This window comes from Rhipicephalus sanguineus, unplaced genomic scaffold, assembly GCF_013339695.2.
Source record: "Rhipicephalus sanguineus isolate Rsan-2018 unplaced genomic scaffold, BIME_Rsan_1.4 Seq488, whole genome shotgun sequence".
NCBI lineage: Eukaryota > Metazoa > Arthropoda > Arachnida > Ixodida > Ixodidae > Rhipicephalus > Rhipicephalus sanguineus.
The window spans coordinates 1-25260 of record NW_023615359.1 but is presented as its reverse complement, the minus strand read 5'-3'; the positions used below and the strand labels follow the sequence as shown (position 1 = coordinate 25260).

The 25260-nt window shown below is 47.5% G+C and overlaps 1 protein-coding gene across 1 annotated transcript; it reads right to left on the bottom strand.

Moving 5' to 3' along the window:
* Positions 1 to 936: 936 nt before the first annotated feature.
* On the bottom strand, positions 937 to 14905 carry LOC119377556 (translation initiation factor IF-2-like; the record flags this gene model as incomplete). The annotated part of the gene is made up of 3 exons (XM_037646968.1): positions 937 to 1106; positions 10154 to 10484; positions 14553 to 14905. Coding segments are annotated over 3 exons (854 nt in total), but the record flags the coding sequence as incomplete, so codon positions are not given.
* Positions 14906 to 25260: the final 10355 nt, after the last annotated feature.

Genomic DNA, 25260 nt, shown 5'->3' with positions numbered 1-25260 from the left:
GTCTGCGGTATACAATTTCTCGCAGCATCAATAAGAAATGCAGTAAAGTATGCCACTGCATCATCTATATTAGAGGCGATAATGTCCTCCCGTACTAGAAGTGAACATTCTCGGAATTTATTTCAGTCTGCTGCATCGATCTTCCATCGGGGTTTATCTGGTAGGCATTCAACCTGTTTCTGTAGACTCAGTATTACTGGGAAATGATCGCTCCCATAGGGATTCATCACTACATTAAAGTCTAAATAGGGTACCAGTGCTGCAGAGGCTATGCTTACGTCTATTGATGAGTAGGACATGTGTGTGGTGCTAAAGAATGTGGGCTCTTTGTTGTTCAATAAGACTGCATGTGACCCCAGAAGGAATTTTTCAATCGTACGACCCCTTGCATCACAACGCGTATTGCCCCATAGCGTGTTGTGGGCATTGAAGTCGCCAGTTAAAACGTATGGCTCAGGGAGCTGGTCCACAAGGTCCTCGAATTCCTCTAACTCCAAACGATACTCAGGTGGTATGTACAAGGAGCATACTGTGACCAGCTGGTCAAACAGGATGGCCCTAACGGCTACTGCTTCTAGCATTGTGCGAAGGCGCAGGTGTTGACAAGCAACAGACCTGCCAGCTATAATGGCCACGCCTCCTGATGCATGGCTATTGTGGCGGTCATTACGAAATATTGTATACTGCGTTAAAAACTTCGTGTTCGATGGTTTGATATGACTTTCCTGAACACAGAACAGCCTCGGATCAAACTGCTGTAGTATTTGCTGGATGTCATCTAAGTTTTTCAAAATGCCTCGAGCATTCCATTGGACAATTTGTGTCGCCATATCAGAGGCAAAAGTGTTCTGTGTTCAGGTATGGGGTTGCGAATTTCAAGTGGTACCAGGATCGTCTCCCGGTCCTGTTATAGGCTTTTTGCCTTTCTTGACGCGCTCAGTTGAGCAGCGTCGACTTGTCGGCACCAGTGGTGCCGGCGTTGTGTCCATCGCCTCCCGAGAGGCGCTGGCAGCCCGCGTCTGCAGGCTGGTACTCCGAGTTTGCGACCTCGCCTGGTGTGACGAGGCCTTGAGACACGACGTCCCTGGAGCCGCCGGGCTCAATGTCTGAGGAAGTGGAGCAGGTTTAGCTGCGACCACCTCAGGGGCAGGTGCCATAGCCATCGGCTTGCTGTGCACAGGCCGGGCTGGTGGCGAGGGCTGGTGCGGCGGTGCCCCCTGACGCGCCGCATCAGCATATGTTGGGCCATAGAATGGCGAAACTCTCCTTCGTGCTTCCTTAAAGGAGTCCTGACAAACATTTTCTCACCGCGTTTTTTTGCTGCAATGTGTTGCTGGGGGCTTGTTAGTCATAACACGGCACATCGTTTGCTGCAGCGCGCGTGAGATAATTAATTACAAGCTCCTCATTACCGACACAGCCTCAGTTTCGGTTTGACAGAGCTCCAAAAACGACAAGCCGCCGGGTGCAAATATCACCACCTAGCGAGTGAAACGCTCGGTCACGTGAGCACACAGAACAGTGACGCATTTCCGCGTGGTCTGTCGTCGTCGGGCTCATCGTCGTCTGATGGCGACGATTTTCTTGCGGCGGGGATGGAAGGAATTTTCGACGTGGCGAATCACTTCAGGTTTGACCCGCTTCATCGGAGCGATTCGTCGGGAAGCGCGTCAAAACAGAAATGGCGGCTACGACGTCATCATAACTTGTACCGGCTGCAACAGTTACGTAGGGGAAGTAGGGGGGTCACCTCGGGTCACCTCCGAGGGTGTCAATGCACTAGGTGTGGCCTATAATGCTGGATCGCGCTCGCGAACTTCAAAATTCATATAAAATACCTTCCAAGCTTTATTCGCTGTCGATATTTTGCAGATGGTACACGCACGTACACGGGAATCGATCCAGCAGGCTATCTCGGCCGCGAAATTTTGTGTCAGTGCCCCTTTAAACGAAATGTTCTCCTTCACCTTCAGCGTAATGATCTCTTTTTCTTTCTTCCAGTGTGAACAAGAGCGTGAATATGCGGCATGATTTACATCACAGTTTATGCAGTGCGGTGGCTCTTTGCAGTTGTCGGACGTGTGGCCTGTGACTCCACATTGCGCACAAGTTTGCCGACCACGACAGCTTTGCGAACCGTGGCCAAATCTTTGACATTGGAAGCAACGACGGGGGTTAGGAATATATGGCCTCACAGATGCCTTTGTATAACCGGTTTGAATGGTTTCCGGCAGGTCACTTGAAGCAAACGTGAGTATTAGGTGTTTTGTTGGTATCTCCTTATTGTCTCTTCTGATATTAATCCGCTGTACGTTAGTCACGTTCTGGCTCTTCCATCCTTCCAAGAACTCAGTTTCGGGCAGGTCATTCAAATCTGCGTCAGATACCACTCCGCGTGCTGAGTTCATAGACCTGTGCGGTGTAATACTGATCGGTATGTCACCAAATGTTGCAAGACAATTTAGCTTTTCAAACTGTTGTTTCTCCCGAACTTCTAGGAGGAGGTCTCCGCTGGCCATTTTGGTAACATTGTACCCGGCACCAAGAGTTTCTGTTAAACACCTGGAGACTACAAAAGGGGATACGGTTCTGGCTTGCTTGTCACTTTTCTCACAGTGTATTACATGGAAGCGAGGGAATGTTTCTTTTGGCCGGCTCAAAAAGTTTGTCTTCGGTGCGTACCCGCTTTGAGGAGGTACGATCGTTTATCAGGGGGAATTCTCTATACATAACAATTGTAATTCGTTCGGCAGCGCTGGCGGCCACCCACCACGGAGCCCAACGAGGGGACGCTACAAGTTTGTGGATGCTGAAAGCTTGCAGACGCCAGCCGTACAACGCTACTATACCCCAATGCAGCTAGACCAAGGTAGGCTATTTGCACAAGGTTAACCCTCGCCGCCAGGAAATTCGGAAATAAGATGAAAAGAGGAGGAGACAGGACAGAGTGGAAAGTTGTGAAAGTAAAAGGAGTGTGAAGACGTAGACAGGAAAAGGCGACTGCCGATTTCCCCTGGGTGGGTCAGCCCAGGGGTGCCGTCTACGTGAAGCCGGGGCCAAAGGGGTGTGTTGCCTCTGCCGGGGGGCCTTAAAGGTCCAATCACCCGGCGTCAGCTCAACCCCCAGGATCCCCTTTTCCCCGGACACGGCAGTGCCACGCACGGCTAGGCGTGGGAGGAGGTCGAAACCCCCGCGTTAGCTCGGGTCCGTGCTGTCGCTACACACCAAGCGCCTGCTTCCACAGACGCCTCTGCGGGGGGCAGATACAGAGAGGAAGAAAAAGTTATGAAATGTCTTATTGCATTCAATCACTATCGAAAGTGACAGATCACTCAACAAAAAAAAAGAAGAAGAAAAGAAACACACACACACGAACCCACGCACGCACACACTCAGGAACAGTCGGCCAGTGTTGCTAGTCAACTCAAAAGCGTGGTCAATGTTCCCGATGACGTCTCAGGTTACCTCTGCGTGCGACTTCATATTAAGTCATGATTGGCCGCTATATGAGTCGGGGTAGGGTGCCTTTATAATGACGACGTGGAAAATTAAATGTTACCCCTTCCGCACCACTCAAAAAGCGTGCCTGCCACGTTCTGAGGATAAGCTATCTTCACCTTGCATTATTCTGTTTTGACAGGTATATCACACCGTAATCAAACAGATTTTCTGCAACACCGGACAGGCAGACGGCTGTGGTTGACCTCAGGCTTCGAGTGAACAGCGTCGACACCACAACACGAACATCGTCCCAGAAAATACAAGTTGCGCGAACGGACCCCTTTCGCACCGACCTAATGTAAAAACGTGGACGTCGAATTGGCACCATGCATGGACACGACTGTGGATCCGCTGTAGATTTCTTCCATTATGTTTATATAGGCTTCGTCGATGCCTTGATTCCGCAGTGCCTGCATGACTGCTGATGTCTCCACCGAATCAAATGCCTTCTCGTAATCTATGAAGGCTATGTATAGGGGTTGGTTGTATTCCGCGCATTTCTCTATCACCTGATTAATAGTATGAATATGGTCTATTGTTGAGAATCCTGTACGAAATCCTGCCTGGTCCCTTGGTTGATTGAACTCCAATGTCGTATTAATTCTGTTAGCAATTACTTTTGTAAATAGCTTGTAGACAACCGACAGTAAGCTTATGGGCCTGTAATTTTTCAGGTCTTTGACGTCCCCTTTCTTATGGATCAAGATGATGTTGGCATTCTTCCAAGATTCTGGTATCCTCCCCGTCGAGAGGCACTTCGTATACAGGGTGGCCAGTTTCTCTAACATAATCTCTCCACCGTCTTTCAACAGGTCTGATGTTACCTGATCCTCACCAGCTGCTTTGCCTCTTTGCATTCCCTTTAGGCTTTCTTTACTTCTCCTGTCAATACTGGTGGGATGTCAGATTCCTCTGCGCTATTACTCCTTCTTACGTTATCATCCTGAATGGCTCGGCTGCTGTACAGATCTCTGTAGAACTCTTCCGCTACCTCAACTATTCTATCCATATTGTTTGTGACCTTGCCTTCCTTATCCCTTAATGCATACATCTGATTTTTGCCTATGCACAGTTTTGTCTTCATAGCTTTGAGGCTTCTTCCGTTCTTTAGAGCATGCTCAATTCTCTCCATATTATACTTTCTTATGTCGGCTACTTTACGCCTATTGATTAACTTCGAAAGCTCCGCCAGCTCTATTTTGTCTATAGTCACTACAGCCACTATAGTCCTCCATAAAGAAAGCGACAGAATCCCAATAAAGAAGGGCGTACGGCAGGGAGACACGATCTCTCCAATGTTATTCACCGCGTGTTTACAGGAGGTTTTCAGGGCCCTAGATTGGGAAGAGCTAGGGATAAGAGTCAATGGAGAGTATCTCAGTAACCTACGATTCGCTGATGACATTGCATTGATGAGTAACGCGGGAGACGAATTGCAGCTCATGATTACTGAACTGGATACGGAAAGTAGAAGAGTAGGTCTGAAAATTAATATGCATAAAACTAAAGTAATGTGGAACAATCTTGGTAGAGAACAGCGCTTTGCGATAGGTGGCGAGGACACTGGAAGTTGTAAAGGAGTACGTCTACTTAGGACAGGTAGTAACCGCGGAGCCGAACCATGAGAGTGAAATAACTAGAAGAATAAGGATGGGTTGGGGCTCATTCGGCAAGCATTATCAAATCATGAATGGTAATCTACCACTATCCCTCAAGAGGAAGGTATATAACAGCTGCATCTTACCGGTACTTACCTACGGAGCAGAAACCTGGAGACTTACAAAGAGGGTTCAACTTAAATTGAGGACGACGCAGCGAGCGATGGAAAGGAAAATGATAGGTGTAACCTTAAGAGACAGGAAGAGAGCAGAGTGGGTCAGGGAACAAACGGGGGTTAATGACATCATAGTTGAAATCAAGAAGAAGAAATGGATATGGGCCGGGCACGTAGCACGTCGGCAGGATAACCGGTGGTCATTAAGGGTAACTGACTGGATTCCAAGAGATGGCAAACGCGTGAGGGGGAGACAGAAAATTAGGTGGGTAGATGAGATTAAGAAGTTTGCAGGTATTACGTGGCAGCAGAAAGCACAGGACCGGGTTGATTGGCGGAACATGGGAGAGGCCTTTGCCCTGCAGTGGGCGTAGACAGGCTGATGATGATGATGATGATGATGATGATGATGATGGACACGACGTGCCACACACGTGTTTGGCCGCTGCACACTGGAACATCGTGTGGCGGACCGTTTCTAGTTTACCACGGTCAGCATCGTTAGGAACCATGCCCCCGAACACTGCGACAATCGCTAGCGCGTGGGCAATGCGTCACACCGCCGTTTCGAGCTGAATTCTTTAACCTCATCAGGTGTCTTATCGTTAGGCATTCTTTTTTTTTTTCTCTTCCGCGGCGGTGATGACGCGAATGACCAACATTTCGCTGATTCGCGCAACCGATAGCATTGCAAAATTCTGTTCTGCGGTGTCGCCGTCTTGGAGCCCAGCTTTATAAAATTGATTGATTGATTTTATTGGCGCAAGGGCCACTCTTGGCCAAAGAGCGCCATTTCAATAGAAGTTAGTGGCAACTAATTAGAAGAAGTTCAAGGATGTAGATGTGACATGGCTGTAAATGGGCCTAAAATGGGTCGCTGCAAAAGTGTAAAAGACATAGGTAATAAAATATGGGGATGACTAGTGGTATAGTAAAGAGGAGTTGCGTAAATAATGATTCTGTATTACGGATAATATATGGCGCTTGTAAAATATACCCGGGAGCACTACTGCCTTAGCAGAGCCCTTGTTTAGAAGGATCTGAAGGCGCGTGCTACACAAAGTATGACACCCGCAGCAGCACCATCTCTAGAGAGGGTGTGCTACGAGTTTTTTGGCACTATAACATTCAATGCGACGTCTTTTATGTAGTTTAATACAGCCTTACTGTCGAATAAAGGCTTCACCCCAAGAAATAATAAAGGATGTAGGGGGACGTGCTCTTTGTAGATTAAAGGGAAGTGGCGTTTACGTTCTATTTCAGCTTCCCGGCACTCAATTAAGACGTGGAGGACGGTGAGTTGGTCGCCACATCTCCCACAGATGGGAGGCTCTTTACCAGTTAGGAGATGTGAATGTGTGTCATATGTGTGTCCTATTCTGAGGCGACAAAGGATGACATCATTCTTTCGTATTTTTGTTGTTGGGTGCCAGTCTCCTAGCTGTGGCTTAATTAGGTGTAATTTGTTTGAGGCTTCCTTATCCCACAAGTGCTGCCAATAGCTCTTAAGGGTTTTTTTCAGAGTTGGTTTCAGGTCAGTGGCAGGAACAGCTATTGAGGAAGTACTTGGTTTGCTTGTTATCGATGTTGCCATTTCATCGACAAGTACGTTACCTTTGATGCCTCTGTGCCCGGGAACCCAGCATAATACAACCCGCCGATTGTTGGCATAGCCGGCACTAATCATTGAATAGAGTTCCCTAATTATGGGGTTTTTAAGTTTCGGGGGAAGCATTAGAGCCCTTACAACACTTAGGGAATCTGTAAAAACAACTGCCTTATGCACCTTTGTTTTCTTAATTTGTTTAACAGCTGATAGAAGTGCATATGCTTCCGCTGAAAAAATACTTGTTTCTGGTGCAAGAGCTCCAGATTCAGAGAAAGACGGTCCAATGGCCGCATACGACACACCAAGGTTTGATTTTGATGCATCTGTGTAGTATTCAGGGCTGGAGTATTTCGTTCGCAGTTCTAAAAAGTACATTTGAATATGGATGTCGGGAGCATGCTTTGTGACTTCCATAAACGACGTGTCACATTCCACCGTCTGCCACTGCCACGGTGGTGGAAGTTTCACTGGGGCCATAAGGCTGTACTGTAGGAGTCGAACACCGACTTCCTCGCCAAGTTTCCTCACACGTATTGAAAACGGTTCCGTCACGGATGGTCTATTGTGGAAGAGCGTTGCGCTAGAGTGGTCATTTAGGATTGCGTGACAGGGGTGTTCTTGGTTAGATTGGACTTTGAGAAAGTATTTGAAGCTTGTGAACGTTCTTTGAAGGTGTAGCGACCATTCGTTGGATTCGGCATATAAACTTTGTACAGGGCTTGTTCTGAAGGCGCCAGTAGCCAGGCGGATACCCAAATGGTGAACAGGATCCAACATTTTAAGTGCACTGGGTCTGGCGGACTGATAGACTTCAGAGCCGTACTCTAATCGTGTACGAACAAGGCTTTTGTAAAGGGTCATTAGACAGTTCCTGTCACAACCCCATGTCGTCCTAGAGAGCACTTTCAATAGATTCATCGCTTTCAAGCACTTTTGTTTTACATATTTTAAGTGGGGAATAAAACTGAGCTTTGAATCTAAAATTACGCCTAAAAACTTCTGGTCGCTTTGTACCGGAAGACGTTCTTTGTTAAGTTCTATATGTGGCTCCGCGACCAGGCCTCTCTTCCTAGAGAAGAGCACGCATGTGCTCTTTGTGGGGTTTATCTTAAACCCATTTCGTTCTGCCCATTTCGATACCTTGTTTAGAGAGAGTTGAACTTGTCGTTCGCAGATTCCGAGGTTACAGGACTTAAAACCTAATTGTACATCATCTACATAAACAGAGTAGAAGATTGCTTTCGGGATGACGGATGACAACGAATTCATTTTCACTATGAAAAGTGTGCAACTCAATACCCCTCCTTGGGGGACTCCAGTTTCCTGGATGAACGGTCTAGAAAGAGCACTGCCTACCTTCACTCGAAAAGTCCGGTTAGTGAGGTAGCTCTCGATTACTCTTAACATACTTCCCCGGATACCCATTGAAGAGAGATCTTGTAGAATTCCGAATCGCCAGGTGGTGTCGTACGCTTTTTCAAGATCTAAGAATACTGACAAGAAAAACTGTTTGTGAATGAATGCATCTCGTATGTTTGACTCCATGCGTACAAGGTGATCTATTGTTGACCTCTCGTGCCTGAATCCGCATTGGAATGGGTCTAGTATTTTTCTATTTTCCAAGGTGTGGAGTAAGCGACAGTTAATCATCTTTTCGAAGAGTTTACACAGGCAACTCGTTAATGCTATTGGCCTGTAGCTACTTGCTATTGCTGGGTCTTTTCCTTCCTTAGGGACAGGTATTATGATGGCTTCCTTCCATGAAGACGGTATATATCCTGCTTCCCATATCGTGTTGTAAAGATGAAGGAGTGTGATTTGTGTCTGAGGGTGTGCATGTTTAATCATTTCATACAGGACACGATCAGGACCTGCAGCTGATTTGTTGCACGTGTTCAGTGCTGCATGCAGTTCAGTTATATTAAAAGGAATGTTGTACCCCTCATCATCCGTGCACTTCCTGTCAAGTGGCTTTCCCTCCATTAGAGTTTTATGCTTTAAAAAGGCATCCGAGTAGTGTGCAGAGCTAGATACTCGCTCGAAATGTGCCCCCAGATAATTTGCCTGATCTTCTAGGCTGTTGCCGTCGTCGTTTACCAATGGCACCGAGAGTGTGCTTCTTCCTTTTATTTTTCTCACCCTGTCCCAAGCTTTCCTCTCGTCTTTGTATGAGTTAATTTCTGTTAGGTATTTTTGCCAACTTTCCCTCTTTGCTTGGCGGCGTGTTCTTCTTCCCTGAGATTTTATTTGCTTAAAGTTTATCAGATTTTCAGCAGTTGGCGAATCGCGCAGCTGTCCCCACGCTTTGTTTTGGTTTCTGCGCGCCTTTCTGCACTGCTCGTTCCACCAAGGGATGCGCCGCTTACGAGGGCGTCCAGTTGTCTGCGGTATACAATTTCTCGCAGCATCAATAAGAAATGCAGTAAAGTATGCCAGTGCATCATCTATATTAGAGGCGATAATGTCCTCCCGTGCTAGAAGTGAACATTCTCGGAATTTATTCCAGTCTGCTGCATCGATCTTCCATCGGGGTTTATCTGGTAGGCATTCAACCTGTTTCTGTAGGCTCAGTATTACTGGGAAATGATCGCTCCCATAGGGATTCATCACTACATTAAAGTCTAAATAGGGTACCAGTGCTGCAGAGGCTATGCTTAGGTCTATTGATGAGTAGGACATGTGTGTGGTGCTAAAGAATGTGGGCTCTTTGTTGTTCAATAAGACTGCATCTGAGCCCAGAAGGAATTTTTCAATCGTACGACCCCTTGCATCACAACGCGTATTGCCCCATAGCGTGTTATGGGCATTGAAGTCGCCAGTTAAAACGTATGGCTCAGGGAGCTGGTCCACGAGGTCCTCGAATTCCTTCAACTCCAAACGATACTCAGGTGGTATGTACAAGGAGCATACTGTGACCAGCTGGTCAAACAGGATGACCCTAACGGCTACTGCTTCTAGCATTGTGCGAAGGCGCAGGTGTTGACAAGCAACAGACCTGCCAGCTATAATGGCCACGCCTCCTGATGCATTGAGGCTATTGTGGCGGTCATTACGAAATATTGTATACTGCATTAAAAAATTCGTGTTCGATGGTTTGAGATGGGTTTCCTGAACACAGAACAGCCTCGGATCAAACTGCTGTAGTATTTCCTGGATGTCATCTAAGTTTTTCAGAATGCCTCGAGCATTCCATTGGACAATTTGTGTCGCCATATCAGAGGCAAAAGTGTTCTGTGTTCAGGTATGGGGTTGCGAATTTCAAGTGGTACCAGGATCGTCTCCCGGTCCTGTTATAGGCTTTTTGCCTTTCTTGACGCGCTCAGTTGAGCAGCGTCGACTTGTCGGCACCAGTGGTGCCGGCGTTGTGTCCATCGCCTCCCGAGAGGCGCTGGCAGCCCGCGTCTGCAGGCTGGTACTCCGAGTTTGCGACCTCGCCTGGTGTGACGAGGCCTTGAGACCCGACGTCCCTGGAGCCGCCGGGCTCAATGTCTGAGGAAGTGGAGCAGGTTTAGCTGCGACCACCTCAGGGGCAGGTGCCATAGCCATCGGCTTGCTGTGCACAGGCCGGGCTGGTGGCGAGGTCTGGTGCGGCGGTGCCCCCTGACGCGCCGCATCAGCATATGTTGGGCCATAGAATGGCGAAACTCTCCTTCGTGCTTCCTTAAACGAAATGTTCTCCTTCACCTTCAGCGTAATGATCTCTTCTTTCTTCCAGTGTGAACAAGAGCGTGAATATGCGGCATGATTTCCTTCACAGTTTATGCAGTGCGGTGGTTCTTTGCAGTTGTCGGACGTATGGCCTGTGACTCCACATTGCGCACAAGTTTGTCGACCACGACAGCTTTGTGAACCGTGGCCAAATCTTTGACATTGGAAGCAACGACGGGGGTTAGGAATATATGGCCTCACAGATGTCTTTGTATACCCGGTTTGAATGGTTTCCGGCAGGTCACTTGAAGCAAACGTGAGTATTAGGTGTTTTGTTGGTATCTCCTTATTGTCTCTTCTGATATTAATCCGCTGTACGTTAGTCACGTTCTGGCTCTTCCATCCTTCCAAGAGCTCAGTTTCGGGCAGGTCAATCAAATCTGCGTCAGATACCACTCCGCGTGCTGAGTTCATAGACCTGTGCGGTGTAATACTGATCGGTATGTCACCAAATGTTGCAAGACAATTTAGCTTTTCAAACTGTTGTTTCTCCCGAACTTCTAGGAGGAGGTCTCCGCTGGCCATTTTGGTAACATTGTACCCGGCACCAAGAGTTTCTGTTAAACACCTGGAAACTACAAAAGGGGATACGGTTCTGGCTTGCTTGTCACTTTTCTCACAGTGTATTACATGGAAGCGAGGGAATGTTTCTCTTGGCCGGTTCAAAAAGTTTAAGTCTTCGGTGCGTACCCGCTTTGAGGAGGTACGATCGTTTATCAGGGGAATGCTCTATACATAACAATTGTAATTCGTTCGGCAGCGCTGGCGGCCACCCACCACGGAGCCCAACGAGGGGACGCTACAAGTTTGTGGATGCTGAAAGCTTGCAGACGCCAGCCGTACAACGCTACTATACCCCAATGCAGCTAGACCAAGGTAGGCTATTTGCACAAGGTTAACCCTCGCCGCCAGGAAATTCGGAAATAAGATGAAAAGAGGAGGAGACAGGACAGAGTGGAAAGTTGTGAAAGTAAAAGGAGTGTGAAGACGTAGACAGGAAAAGGCGACTGCCGATTTCCCCTGGGTGGGTCAGTCCAGGGGTGCCGTCTACGTGAAGCCGGGGCCAAAGGGGTGTGTTGCCTCTCCCGGGGGGCCTTAAAGGTCCAATCACCCGGCGTCGGCTCAACCCCCAGGATCCCCTTTTCCCCGGACACGGCAAAGCCACGCACGGCGAGGCGTGGGAGGGGGTCGAAACCCCCCCGTTAGCTCGGGTCCGTGGTGTCGCTACACACCAAACGCCTACTTGCGCAGGCGCCCCTGCGGGGTTGAACAAGGCAGCATTGGACACATCATTAATTATGGTGTGAGCGGGATGTTCCTCGTCAGCGTTAACCTTGAGATAGTATGTAAAAGACAGGTAACATCTCTGCAGATGGAGCGACCATTCATTTGATTCTACGTACAGACTCTCTACGGGGCTAGTTCGAAAAGCACCCGTAGAGAGGCGAATGCCTAGATGGTGGACAGGGTCGAGAATCTTTATAGCTGATGGTGTCGCAGACTGATAGATTATAGCACCGTAATCTAGGCGCGTGCGTACTAGGCTTTTATATAAATTCATCAGACATTTCCTGTCACTACCCCACGTAGTGCGTGACAACACTTTCAAAATATTCATGGTTTTTAAGCACCTGTTCTTTAGATACTTGATATATGGTATGAAGGTCAGTTTTGTGTCTAATATTAGTCCAAGAAACTTGTGCTCGGTTTTCACAGAAAGGCGTTGACCATGCAGGTCAATGTCGGGGTCAGGATGGAGGCCCCTCTTTCGGCAAAACAAGACGCAAGTGCTCTTTTGCGCGTTGAGTTTAAAACCATTCTCATCTGCCCATTGAGAGACCTTGTTCAAACCTAGTTGAACCTGACGTTCACACACTGAGAGGTTACAGGACTTAAAACCGACCTGCACGTCGTCAACATATGTACAGTAAAACATATTTTGTGGGATAACGAGGCGCAAGGAATTCATTTTTACTATAAAAAGTGTACAACTCAATACCCCTCCTTGCGGCACTCCTGTTTCTTGAACAAATGTACGGGACAACACAGTGCCCACTCGAACACGGAATGTCCGATTAGAGAGGTAGCTTTCGATTATTGCCAACATTCTGCCCCGCACACCTAGGTGTGACAGGTCTCGGAGTATGCCAAAGCGCCACGTAGTGTCATAGGCCTTCTCCATATCGAGGAACACCGACAGAAAGAATTGTTTATGAATGAAAGCATCACGAATTTGCGCTTCGATACGGACAAGGTGGTCAGTAGTGGACTTACCCTCTCGAAACCCGCACTGGCATGGGTCAAGCAGGCTATTTGTTTCAAGGAATTGCATCAGTCGTCTGTTTACCATTTTTTCAAAAACCTTGCAAAGGCAACTCGTCAATGCTATGGGCCTGTAGCTTGATGCTGAAGATGGGTCCTTGCCCTGTTTAAGAATCGGAATAATGACTGCTTCTTTCCAGGTGGAAGGGATCTCACCGGAAAACCAAACGGCATTATACAAAGAGAGGAGAGCTTTTTGGGTTTCGGGAGGCAGACGTTTGAGCATTTCGTATAATATACGGTCGGAGCCTGGGGCGGTTCTGTTACAGCAGTTTAACGATGCTTGTAACTCAGCTAAGACGAAAGGTTCATTGTATGCCTCATTGTTTGTGGATTTGCGTTCTATTTTCTGTCTTTCTATTCTTGCTTTGTATCGTTGGAACGCTGGACTGTAATGGGATGAGCTGGAGACCTGTTCGAAGTGTGCACCGAGGGAGTTCGCTTGGTCTTCCAAACCGTTGCCTTGTATATTTACTAGAGGAAGAGGATGTGGTTCTCGTCCCACTACCCTACCGACCATGCTCCAGACTCTTGCCTCATGTGTATATGAGTTGATTCCAGACAAAAACCTCTGCCAGCTCTCCCTCCTGGCCTGTCGACGCGTTCTCCTGGCTTGGGACTTGATGTTTTTAAAATTGACAAGATTTTCAGCGGTCGGTGAGTCTCGAAGCTGTCTCCATGCTTTGTTTTGTTGTTTGCGAGCATTGCGGCACTCACTGTTCCACCAGGGGACTCGTCGTTTTCCGCCTAGTCCAGATGTTTGCGGAATGCACTTAGCTGCAGCTTCAATAAGAAAAGCAGTAAAGTATTGTACAGTTGCATCTAAGCTAGAACCGCATATGTCAGTCCAACTTAAGCTAGCAGCCTTGTAAAACTGGTCCCAATCGGCTTTTTCTATCAGCCATTTGGGAACTTGTGGCGGGCATTCATTTTGTACTGCTGAGCTCAGAACTACAGGATAGTGGTCACTTCCAAAAGGATTATTGATGACTTTCCAGTGGAGTAGGGGAAGGAGCGATGGAGATACAATGCTTAGGTCGATTGACGAATAGGTATTGTTAGCGAGGCTATAATATGTTGCCTCTTTCCTATTGAGAAGACATGCACCAGAGGAGAAAAGAAACTGTTCAATCAGACGACCACGCGCATCGCAGCGCGAGTCACCCCACAGACTGCTATGTGCGTTAAAATCTCCAAGGAGAAGATACGGTTCTGGAAGTTCATCAATTAATGCCTGGAATTCTCGTTTACTAAGTTGGTGCTGAGGAGGTATATAAATAGAGCAAATTGTGACCAGTTTGTTCAGGATAACGGCTCGGACGGCTACTGCCTCAAGAGACGTCTGAAGTGGTAAATGTGTACAAGCAGTTCCTGGATTCACAACAATGGCAACACCACCGGATGATGCGACTGCATCGCTCCGATCCTTTCGAAACGTAACGTAATGGCGTAGAAAGTTTGTGTGTTTCGGTTTCAAGTGTGTCTCTTGTACACACAGCACTTTTGGTGTATGTTTGTGTAAAAGTTCTTGAATGTCGTCGAGGTTTTTCAGCAGTCCTCTGACGTTCCACTGTAATATTTGTGTCATTTTTAGGTTGTGCAGTGCTGTGTGTACAAAAAAGTGTTGCCTTAGATTACAGGGTCCTTAGGGGGCCCTGTAATGCGCAGTCTTTCTTTTTTAGTGCGCTCCAAGGAGCTGCGCCTCTCCTTCGGCGTCTCAGGCGCCGGAGGAGTGGGACTTGTATCCATCACCTCTTGTGAGGTGGCGGATGGTGCCTGCTCGGCAGGCACGGTCACAGAACTTTCGGACCTAGCTGCGCTTGCAGTGGTCCGAGGTTCAGCAGACACGGGGGTCTGCCGACCCTGTTTGTCAGGTGGCGGAGCAGTACAGGCTGCTCCAGCCGGGGGCGCTGGTGGCACGACCGCGGCCACACTCTGTGTGACATTCGCGGGTGCAGAAACATGTGGCGCGGCGCCCCGGCGCGTCACATCTGCGAAGGAGGGATAGGATGGGTTGTGTAGTGCGAAACGTTGACGTGCTTCTTGGAATGACAAATTGAATTTGACCTTAAGTTCTACTATTTGTTTCTCTTTTTTCCATGTGGGGCATGATCGTGAGTAGGCAGCGTGATCTCCTCCACAGTTCGAACAATGAGTTGTTTCTGAGGTGCAGTCGTCGGATATGTGTTGAATGGATGCACACTTTGCGCAAGTGGCACGCCCTCTGCAACTCTGCGATCCATGACCGAAACGTTGACACTTGAAACATCGACGAGGGTTGGGGATGTATGGTCTTACACGGAGCTTACAATAGCCGGTTTCGATTGATTCTGGTAGGTCACTGGTTCCGAAGGTAATTATTACGTGTTTTGTAGGGGTCTGTTTGTTGTTGCGCCTTATTATTATTCGTTGGACTTTGACCACGTTTTGGTCCTGCCAACCTTCGAGCAGTTCACTTTCAGAGAGTTCAGTAAGATCATCATCGGAAATTACGCCACGGACAGTATTCATTGACCTGTGTGGGCCCACCGAAACAGGGGTTTCCCCAAACGCTACAAGTTTAGACAGCTTCTCATACTGAGCTTTGTCACGAACCTCCAGAAGAAGATCGCCACTTCCCATCTTTGTCACTTTATAACCTGGGCCTATTGCTTCTGTGAGAGTTTTCGACACGAGGAAGGGTGAAATCGCTCGGACTGTCTTCTTTTCGTTCTGGCTGTGGATAACATGGTACTTTGGGAATGTCGGCTTTGGTGTGTTAAGCAGGAAAGTGTCTTCGGTGCGCCCCCTTTTCAGGGAGCGATCAGGAAGGGGGGGGAAAGCTTTTGCCATAAAAATAGTGTAAAATTCGGCGGCGATGGTGGCCACCCACCACCGAGCCCAACAAGGGGACGCTACAAGGTTGAAAGCAAACACTTGGAGACGTCAGCCATACATCGCCGCTATCCCCTGTTATAATTACCCTAGGTTGGATAGCTACACCAGGTTAACCCTCGCCGCCAAGAAATTTGGAAGTAAACGGAAGAGAGAAGATGACAGGACAGATAAAAAGTGAGAGATAAAGACGAAGATTAGGGGGAGAGAGATAGGAAAAGGCGACTGCCGATTTCCCCTGGGTGGGTCAGCCCAGGGGTGCCGTCTACGTGAAGCCGGGGCCAAAGGGGTGTGTTGCTTCTGCCGGGGGGCCTTAAAGGTCCAATCACCCGGCGTCGGCTCAACCCCCAGGATCCCCTTTTCCCCGGACACGGCTAAGCCACGCACGGCGAGGCGTGGGAGGGGGTCGAAACCCCCCCGTTAGCTCGGGTCCGTGGTGTCGCTACACACCAAACGCCTGCTCAAGCAGACGCCCCTGCGGGGTTCCCTGACTTTGAGTGATATGATATCTTTCTCGCGTTTCCATGCAGGGCAGGCCCGGGAGTAGGAAGGGTGCCCTCCATCACAGTTGATACAGTGGGGTGTGTTGCTGCATTCATCTGCAGGGTGATCATGAGAGCTGCATTTAGCACACGTGAGCCGCCCACGGCAGCTTTAAGATCCGTGGCCATACCTCTGGCACTTAAAGCAGCGCCGGGGATTGGGTATGTAAGGTCTGACATGCATTCGGATGTAGCCTGTTTCTATGTGCTCTGGTAATGTACTGCTGCCAAATGTCAGGATCAAGTGCTTGGTGGGTATTTCTTTATCGTCACGTCGGATTTTGATTCTTTGGACATTGATTACATTGTGGTCACTCCAGCCCTCGAGCAGTTCAGTTTCACTGAGTTCAATCAGGTCATCGTCGGACACTACGCCGCGGACAGTGTTCATGGATTTGTGCTTTGTGATTGTGACAGGGACGTCGCCGAATGTCTGAATGGTATTCAGTTTGTGATGCTGGGTTTTACTACACACTTCAAGAAGCAGGTCTCCGCTTGCCATTTTTGTTACCTTGAAACCAGGTCCAAGCTTATCTGTGAGGGATGTTGACACAAGAAAGGGTGAGAGATTTCTGGCTGTTCTTTCTGGCTGCTGACAATGCACGACATGAAATCGGGGAAAGGCATCATTTATTTGAGGTGGGAGCTTCAAGGTTACTTCGGTGCGCACTCTTTTGTGAGCGCGATCATGTAAAGAGGGAAAAGAGTTTGCCATCAAATAGTCTTCCTATTCGGCAGCGGTGCTAGCCGCCCACCAGCGAGCCCAACAAGGGGACGTTGCAGGTTTCAAAGACCTGCAGACGTCAGCTATACACTGCAGCTATAACCCAATATATATGCCCAAGACTGAACATAGTACACAAGGTTAACCCTTGCCGCCTAGAAAAACGGAAGTGAATTGAAAAGAGGAGAAGACAGGAAAGATTTAAAGTGAGAGAGAAAGACGAAGCTGAGAGGAGAGAGAGACAGGAAAAGGCGACTGCCGATTTCCCCTGGGTGGGTCAGCCCAGGGGTGCCGTCTGCGTGAAGCCGGGGCCAAAGGGGTGTGTTGCCTCTGCCGGGGGGCCTTAAAGGTCCAATCACCCGGCGTCGGCTCAACCCCCAGGATCCCCTTTTCCCCGGACACGGCAACGCCACGCACGGCTAGGCGTGGGAGGGGGTCGAAACCCCCCCGTTAGCTCGGGTCCGTGGTGTCGCTACACACCAAACGCCTGCTTCCACAGACGCCCCTGCGGGGTTCGACCTTAAGCAACGCGCCTGTATGCCTGGCAGGCATCTCCAGACAGCTCTGACTTACTGCGGTTACCCCGTCAGTGGCGAGTTTCTGAGGCTGCTATGAGCTATATATTCGCCCATTGGGTGGGTTACCTTCGACGCCTTCATTACAGCTTGTTCTGTGCTCGCAAGCGTTTGCAAGTGAAGCAACACCTCTTCACTGGAGATTTCTTAAAAGGCCCTTTTCAGGGCCACCCAATATCTGCATTGGCTGAGGTCACAAAGCGTGATCCCGGTTCAGTACTCTCACAACATTTTCTTTAGAGTGCACTTTTAGCTTTACTGAAATCGGTTAGCCACTTGTCTGGCACATATATCATGGATTTGCTTCGGTTCGAAAGAAAGCAAAAGTAACGGTGTATATAGCTGTCGTCATTCGCAGTAGCATGACGTGCTGGCTGGTCGTGTTTAATGCTCCCTTTTGTTTTCATTTTCTTATCGGATTTTGCGTTGCTGCCCTTTTATGGTCACAAATATTCCGCGTCGCACGGTAGAGCTACGTTGCTATTACAATTAAAGAAAAGACAATATAGTTATAAAAGCAATGAACAACAAGCGCGAGAGAACTAAGTCGATTATCTTCCGGGGCGCGTGGAAGGTTTTCGGGAACACCGCCTGTTTTAACTCCGCAGTAATGCTGCACTTTCACCAAAAACGTTATTATGAATAGTAATAGGTGGTATCAACATATCCCAGTTGGGTACTAAACAACCAGCGAAAGGCATCGTTTTTAGTCATGGACAACATAGCGATGAGTGCCAGCACCACCACATCACACAGCTTATTTTACCGCGATAACATTAAAGAGCTCGATCGTTTCGCAGAAATTCCGGCGTCGGTGACTGTGAGCGAAAAATTATCATCTTGTCCGTGACCGAAAAATCGAGAAAAATGTAAACACGTATTCAATCATCATTATCTGCAAGAGCATCAACAAAGCGAGCAGCTGCATTGGTTCGCGTACTGCCTTACGGACGTCCAGTGGCCCCTTGGCTCATTCTCAGAGGAAGAATTATGGCGTAGTGGTTACTTAGCAATTGCACTGGTAGTAGGCGTTCAGGAAAGTGAAACGGCGAATGTTTCGCGAACAGTCGTTCGTTTCCTTACGGCACTGTTGATGCATGCACCGAGAATCGTTTTTGTTTGTCAACTTCCTTCGCTTTCTTCTCGTGCGCTTGGATTCTTCGAATAGAATACCGCTTTCTATAATCCCGCTTCGAATCTGGGCCCCTTCAAGTTCCCACATGACTACGAGGGAGAAGGAAATAATGGGTTGGAAGAGAGAATATTCATAATAAAAGTACGGCACTAGTTCGTGAGCTACGCTTTAAGGGAGAGAAAAGAGCATTGAAGTAAGAATAAAATACAAGGTAAGAAGTTCACAACTATAATTTAGCAAGGTGCATGTTTGGGCTAGTTGGTACTCCATTTGAACATCTATATAGCGATGTTCACAACTATATTTTAGCGATCTGGTCCCAGCTCTACATGCACACTCACAGCGGCAAGAGAGTGCTAGCAACTCGCAGAGTTTTACAATGCTGGTTGGGCTAGAGTGCATGAACTCCCTCCAAGGGTAGAATCACTCTTGCTGCTAGGACTAACGTTTAAAAAAAGGGGCAAAAAAGAGAACCTTCGTGCGTTTTCTACAATGTAACAATGAACCTGTCAGAAATGCCTCAAGCTTAGCTCACACATACACAAAACTCACATCCCCACACTCATTCATACACAACACAGCAACATTGAACATATGCACTACTGGCGCTGCACACAACCATACACCCGGTAACCGGTATATATATCCATGGTGTTTTGCCCCCCTTACAGTGCCGGTGGCAACAGCTCTGCTGTGCGTATTTACACAGCAGATATACATGGAACACGTGTAAATATCTTATGATCTATTGGGATACTGTTGGCACATCGACCTTTTACTATTAACAGCATAATATTCAACACTGTTTGCATCCGTAAATTCCAAATATCAGCTGGGACTACGATATCGGCTCAATGCCGTACAGCCGCTCATGCCCAAGTCTGAGAGTTGTAGCCACGCGCTTACAAATACACTTGCGACGATCTTTTACCAGGGCTGGCTGATGAATACTTTACGACGTTACGATCTGGCGTCCGATCGGACATGCGGTGCCGCGGCAGGCGCGGCATGCGCGCCAGAAACGTAACGCCGGTCAACATAACCACAATGCAAACGCATCTCTGGCGGTTCTCGCACTTTCGCTCAACCTCGGTTGCATTTTAATGTAACAGTGAAAAGCTTTCGACAATAAAATGCGCATTCTTCAACCTTCTTCAGCCACTTGCGCCGAGATCGGTCGCACTCAATATGATCCGTACGACTCCCAGCGAAGGTAAGCCTAGCGCACCTGCCGAGTCCGCGTGTACATGCTGTCGGCGCTTCTGTGTTTTAAGGATACGCAATTCCCACGTGTAAAAATGAGTGTACAGTAGAGCTTTAGTATCGGTTAACCTGAATGAACAATTTTTTCTTGCGTACGGTGTTCGTACAAGAAGCGATGGGCATCATTACGACGCCGCTTTCAGCAAACGCACCCCGGTAGCCACCGAAAGACGCCGGGCGCACTCGCCGGCACTTCGCAGACACAGACTTGTCAATTAGTACGCCTTGTTGAACTAACATGATGGCATACTTTCTTGCACGTTCAATTTGGTGTTTGGCGATCGGTTATGTATGTAGTTGCACCTATCGATGCAGATGCAAATCAGTACACTGATACGGGCGCTGTGCGCGTGTATCGTCGATAGCGCGAGAAAATACACGTTATTGAATGTCATTTGTTGTCGTCAGCTGTTTTGTGTGTTATGAAGACGCGAATTTTATTTGAAAAGGAAGCTCGCGTCTATCTTCAGTATGCGACCCGTAAAGATGAAGTCGAACGGTGAGCTCTGTCTTGACTAGTCTATTTACGGCAAGTGGGTTGCGATGAAGCGTGGCGTGGTGGTAGAGACTTCGGCTGAGAATCTGAAGGTGGCAGATTGGATTCCTCTTGCCGGATGTTTTATTTTTTTTTCACGGCTTTTTTTATTGCTATAATGCTTTAGTGTCTACCTTATTCCAGTGGCAATTAGTTTGTGTCGTACACTAAGTTGGCGAAGCGTCAGAAGTTGCCGATGTTCGAGGCTTCGAAGCATGCCTCGTTGGCGTTTCAGAAACCAAAAGTTTACAATCACAAACACTTTCTTTTTTTTATAACTGAAAGCTATCCTATTAACTTGCACATTAAAGTGACATCTGTGGCGTCCACGCTCGGCGGATTATGGTAAAGACACAGTTATATATCGCTGTGCGGCGTCGGCCAGAAGCTCGCTCTAGTTTGTACTCCGTCTGCTTAGGAGGGAGTTCCCAACCCTGTTCACGCTACGTCGGGGCGGGAGTTCCGTGGATTGGGAACTCTATCTGAGCAGAGAGTTCGCGGTCTCTTTTACTCTGCCTTCAAGGAAAGAGTAAGTTCCGCGGCTAACTCTCCACTACTCCCCCACGGCGTTAAAGAACTCTGGCGAGGGTAATACAGTCGCTCTATTCTTGCAGTACTCCAGAAGAATTGATGCCTGGGCAAGTTGGAATTGGTTATGCAATGATGTAAGAGCACGTGGTACTTGGTGAAGGTTCAAATAGTGTATGTTCTTTCTAATAAAGTTAGTTGTGAGAAGGCGCTCTGTGGTGTGTGGTCTTTCCTTTGTCCCTTGTTTTTGCGCCGCTCGTTTCGAACATGCATGACTTGCAGTACTCCCTCTACATCTGTGAGTGCAGTGCCACGGCTTCCAAGTGAACAGCGCTAAACTGTTGTCAAAGTTTTCACCACTGGAGGCATTCCTGGGTTCTCATTTATAGATTTTCGATTGTGTTGAACCAATTGACGACATGCGGCTTTAGTTTCAACTTAAAGACAACTTTCAAGAGTGTAGTCATTTTTTCCCATGATGATGATATGTGGTGTTTAATGGCGCAAGGGCCAATTGATGGCCAAAGAGCGCCAGTTCATGAGACAAGGATGTGAACAATGGTTGCGGTAAGTAGCTGTATAGGGGCCTTAAAATTCCTCGCTCTAAAGGCGGGTAAAACATATATATATATTAAAATCATGAGAGTGACGTGAAATATGTGCAGTGGAATTAATGACAAGTGGCCGCAAGAATAAAACTATGAAGATATGACATCAGCACCACTGCCTCGTCAATGCCCTTGAGTCCAAGGGCCGCGAGGCAAGTGCTATCTTTAACATATTCACCGCAGCAGCGACCTCTGTTTAGAGGCCGTGCTACGGATCACCTTGATATATGACATGAAAACTCTGTACATCGTTTAAAAATGCAGACAATGACTGGTATGTAAAAAGCGGGTCCCTACCGATGAACATTGAAGGATGAAGTGGAAATTGCTGTTGGTAGGGAAATGAAAAGTGCTTTTTTCTGATAGCGTCGAGTTCCTTGCACTGGATAAGGATGTGAAGGACAGTGAGTGGCTGGCCACATCTATCACACAAAGGTGGCTCGCCACCGGACAGAAGGTGTGTGTGTGTACTGTATGTGTGTCCAATCCTAAGTCTGCAGAGTGTAACTTCTGTGTGGCGTGATTTCGATACTGGCGGCCAATTACCCAGATGCGGTTTGACAACGTGTAGCTTATTTCGTGTATGCGTATCCCATGTGGTCTGCCAAAAGGCTCTGATCTTTCTTTTCAGGAAGTGTTTTAGGTCTAATGGGGGAATAGCTAAGGATGTATTGTGACTGTTTTCGTGGGCAGATGCTGCTAGCTGGTCCGCTAACACGTTGCCTTGAATCTCGCGGTGCCCTGGCACCCAGCACACTACGACATGTTGTTCAAGTGCGTAGATCGTGCTTAAAAGAGAATACAGCAAGACAAAGATGGGGTTTTTGTGTCTTTTCAGAGTTTTTAAAGCTTTTACCACGCTTAGAGAATCTGTGTAAATAACTGCCTTTTGTAGTTTTAATTGATGAATGTGTTTAACGGCCGCAAGTATCGCGTAAGCTTCTGCCGTGAAGAGTGTAGAATACCGGAATCCGTAAAGGATGGCCCAACGGCTGCGTAAGACACAGATGTATCGGACTTTGAGGCGTCTGTAAAGAATTCTGCAGAAGTGTATTTGTGCTGTAGTTCGAGGAAGTATGTACGGATATGGGCAATAGGAGCGTGTTTCGTTACTTCCACGAAAGATACATCGCAATCTATAAGTTGCCACCGCCACGGCGGTAGTTGTGGAGCGGGAGCCATTAGACAGTGTTCGAAAAGTGGCACACCCGTTTCTTCAGCTGAGCCCCTCACGCGAAGCGAGTAGGGCTGTCTCACCGAAGGACGGTGGTCAAAAAGGGCAGAACTAGATAAATCATTAATTGTGGGGTGTGAGGGGTGTTCCTTGTCTGCGTTCACTTTGAGATAATATAAAAAGGACATGTAAGATCGCTGCAGGTGGAGTGACCACTCGTTTGATTCGACGTAGAGGCTTTCCACGGGGCTGGTGCGAAAAGCACCCGTAGAAAGACGAATGCCCGAGTGGTGGACAGAGTCAAGCATCTTCAACGCGCTTGGTGTCGCAGACTGATAGATTATCGCCCCATAATCTAGACGCGTGCGTATGAGGCTTTTATAGAGATTCAACAGGCACTTCTTGTCACTACCCCACGTAGTGCGTGACAATACCTTTAGAATGTTCATGGTTTTTATGCACTTGTTCTTTATATACTTTATGTGTGATATGAAGGTAAGTTTCGCGTCTAAAATTACACCAAGGAATTTATGCTCCGTTTTCACAGGTAGCCGCTCGCCATGCAGGTCAATGTCCGGGTCAGGATGGAGGCCTCTCTTTCTTGAAAATAAGACGCAAGTGCGTTTTTGCGGATTGAGGCTGAACCCGTTCTCGTCTGCCCATTTAGTTACCTTGTTCAAACCAAGTTGAACCTGCCGCTCGCACATTGTAAGATTGCAAGATTTAAATCCGATTTTTTCCCAAAGGAATGGCTTGGCAGCGTGTGGTGTTTTGATAGAGGCATGTATCACAGAGATTTAGTATGAGCTTCGTGCATATAGAGGCGGAGCCATACATATTATTACCGATCAAAGACGATATCATCAACCGAAAAGACAGAGTGGAGCATTATGGAAGAAATAATTACTAGTTATGCTGTAAAAAAGTAGTCGGTTAGAGTACGCACGAGCGCTTATTCTGGCATTTCTTTTATATCCATGTTTTACAACTCTGAGAAACACGTCGTCCCTCTCACGGGGCCCCCGGCAAGTGTGCATTTTCCCAGTGTTAGATTAGAATTTCTCTTCACAGATATTTTCGTGATCGATGAAATTTTATTTCAACCAAAATGAAATTAACAATATTCGCTACGTGTTAAAGCTACAGCTATTGCGCAGAACAGATGCCAAAAATTATTAGCGCGACGTCTTCATTGATTATCACTTGGATCACCTGCTAGGATTGTGTGAATACAAGATTTAATATCAAACGAAAAAGTGAACGGAAGACGACGCGAGAAGAATCCCGATAAAAGCGTACGGCGCAATCAGGTGAAAGAAATATGGAAGAAGTTTATTTCTTCTGCTTTTCTGATGGACTACCTGCTTTAGAAAAAAATATATGTGTTGTAAACTTGGGCTAGCGATTCGGCGAAATGCTGACCTGAAATATTCACTTACATTCCACACAAACATCAGCCTCATGAATTCTGCATGCATTCGACCATTTCAACACGAGTTACTTCTGCTGTTGTTAAAAAATTATTTTTCCCTCAAATATGGAATTTTCGCATGTGAATGCCCAATCTATACCTCGTGAGGTCTCTAAATGTTCTTGTGGGCCCAGCAATAACACCCCCTCCAAAAAAAAAAGAGAAAAACAGGCGTGATACACCTTTCTATCTGTGCTGTGACTCATGTTGGAGATAAGGAAATATTGAATGACGGGTAACTCAAGCTATTCTGGAAGTTTAAGAATGCGTTTCACATATTAAGTGCCCCCCCCCACCCTATTTTTTGTGATGCTTTCTACGTTATTGAGCGGTGACACATTGTCCGGTTGAAACGAATTTGTAAAGAGAAGCCTACAAGCATTTTATTGTCATTGAAGAGTTAACAAAGCGAGAAGTGGCATCCAACTTCTAAAAAGTTAGCCCACAGAAGTAGTAACTCCCAAGGGTGTTCTTTTCGCTCTCAGCACACTTCCCTCTCTTCCACCATTTCACCCTCGCCCCTCAAAACTTTTCGCACATTCCGGAGCAAAATACTTTGCCCGAACAGAAAAAAAGGAAAGAGTACGAGTAGGAGAAGCTACCAACGTCATCGCCTCGTCACCCTCCTTCCCTCTCAGCCTGTGTCCGGGAACGACGTAAAATGTCGCAAGCCCTGCTCAAAATAAGAAAAGTGGAGAGGGATTAAAAGACCACAACAATGTGTGTAATGAATCATCAGAAATTCGGGGAGCGTTGCGGGGGGGGGGGGGGGGGGGGAGGGGTGAAAGCCGTTATCTTTACCATCACTCACAGCACAGCAAAAAGAAGTGAGAAGCAAGGCTGCTTGTTTCGTGTTCCTTGACCTTCACACATATTGCCAGGTGTCACGTGATGTACTCGTGTCATTGAGAACCAGG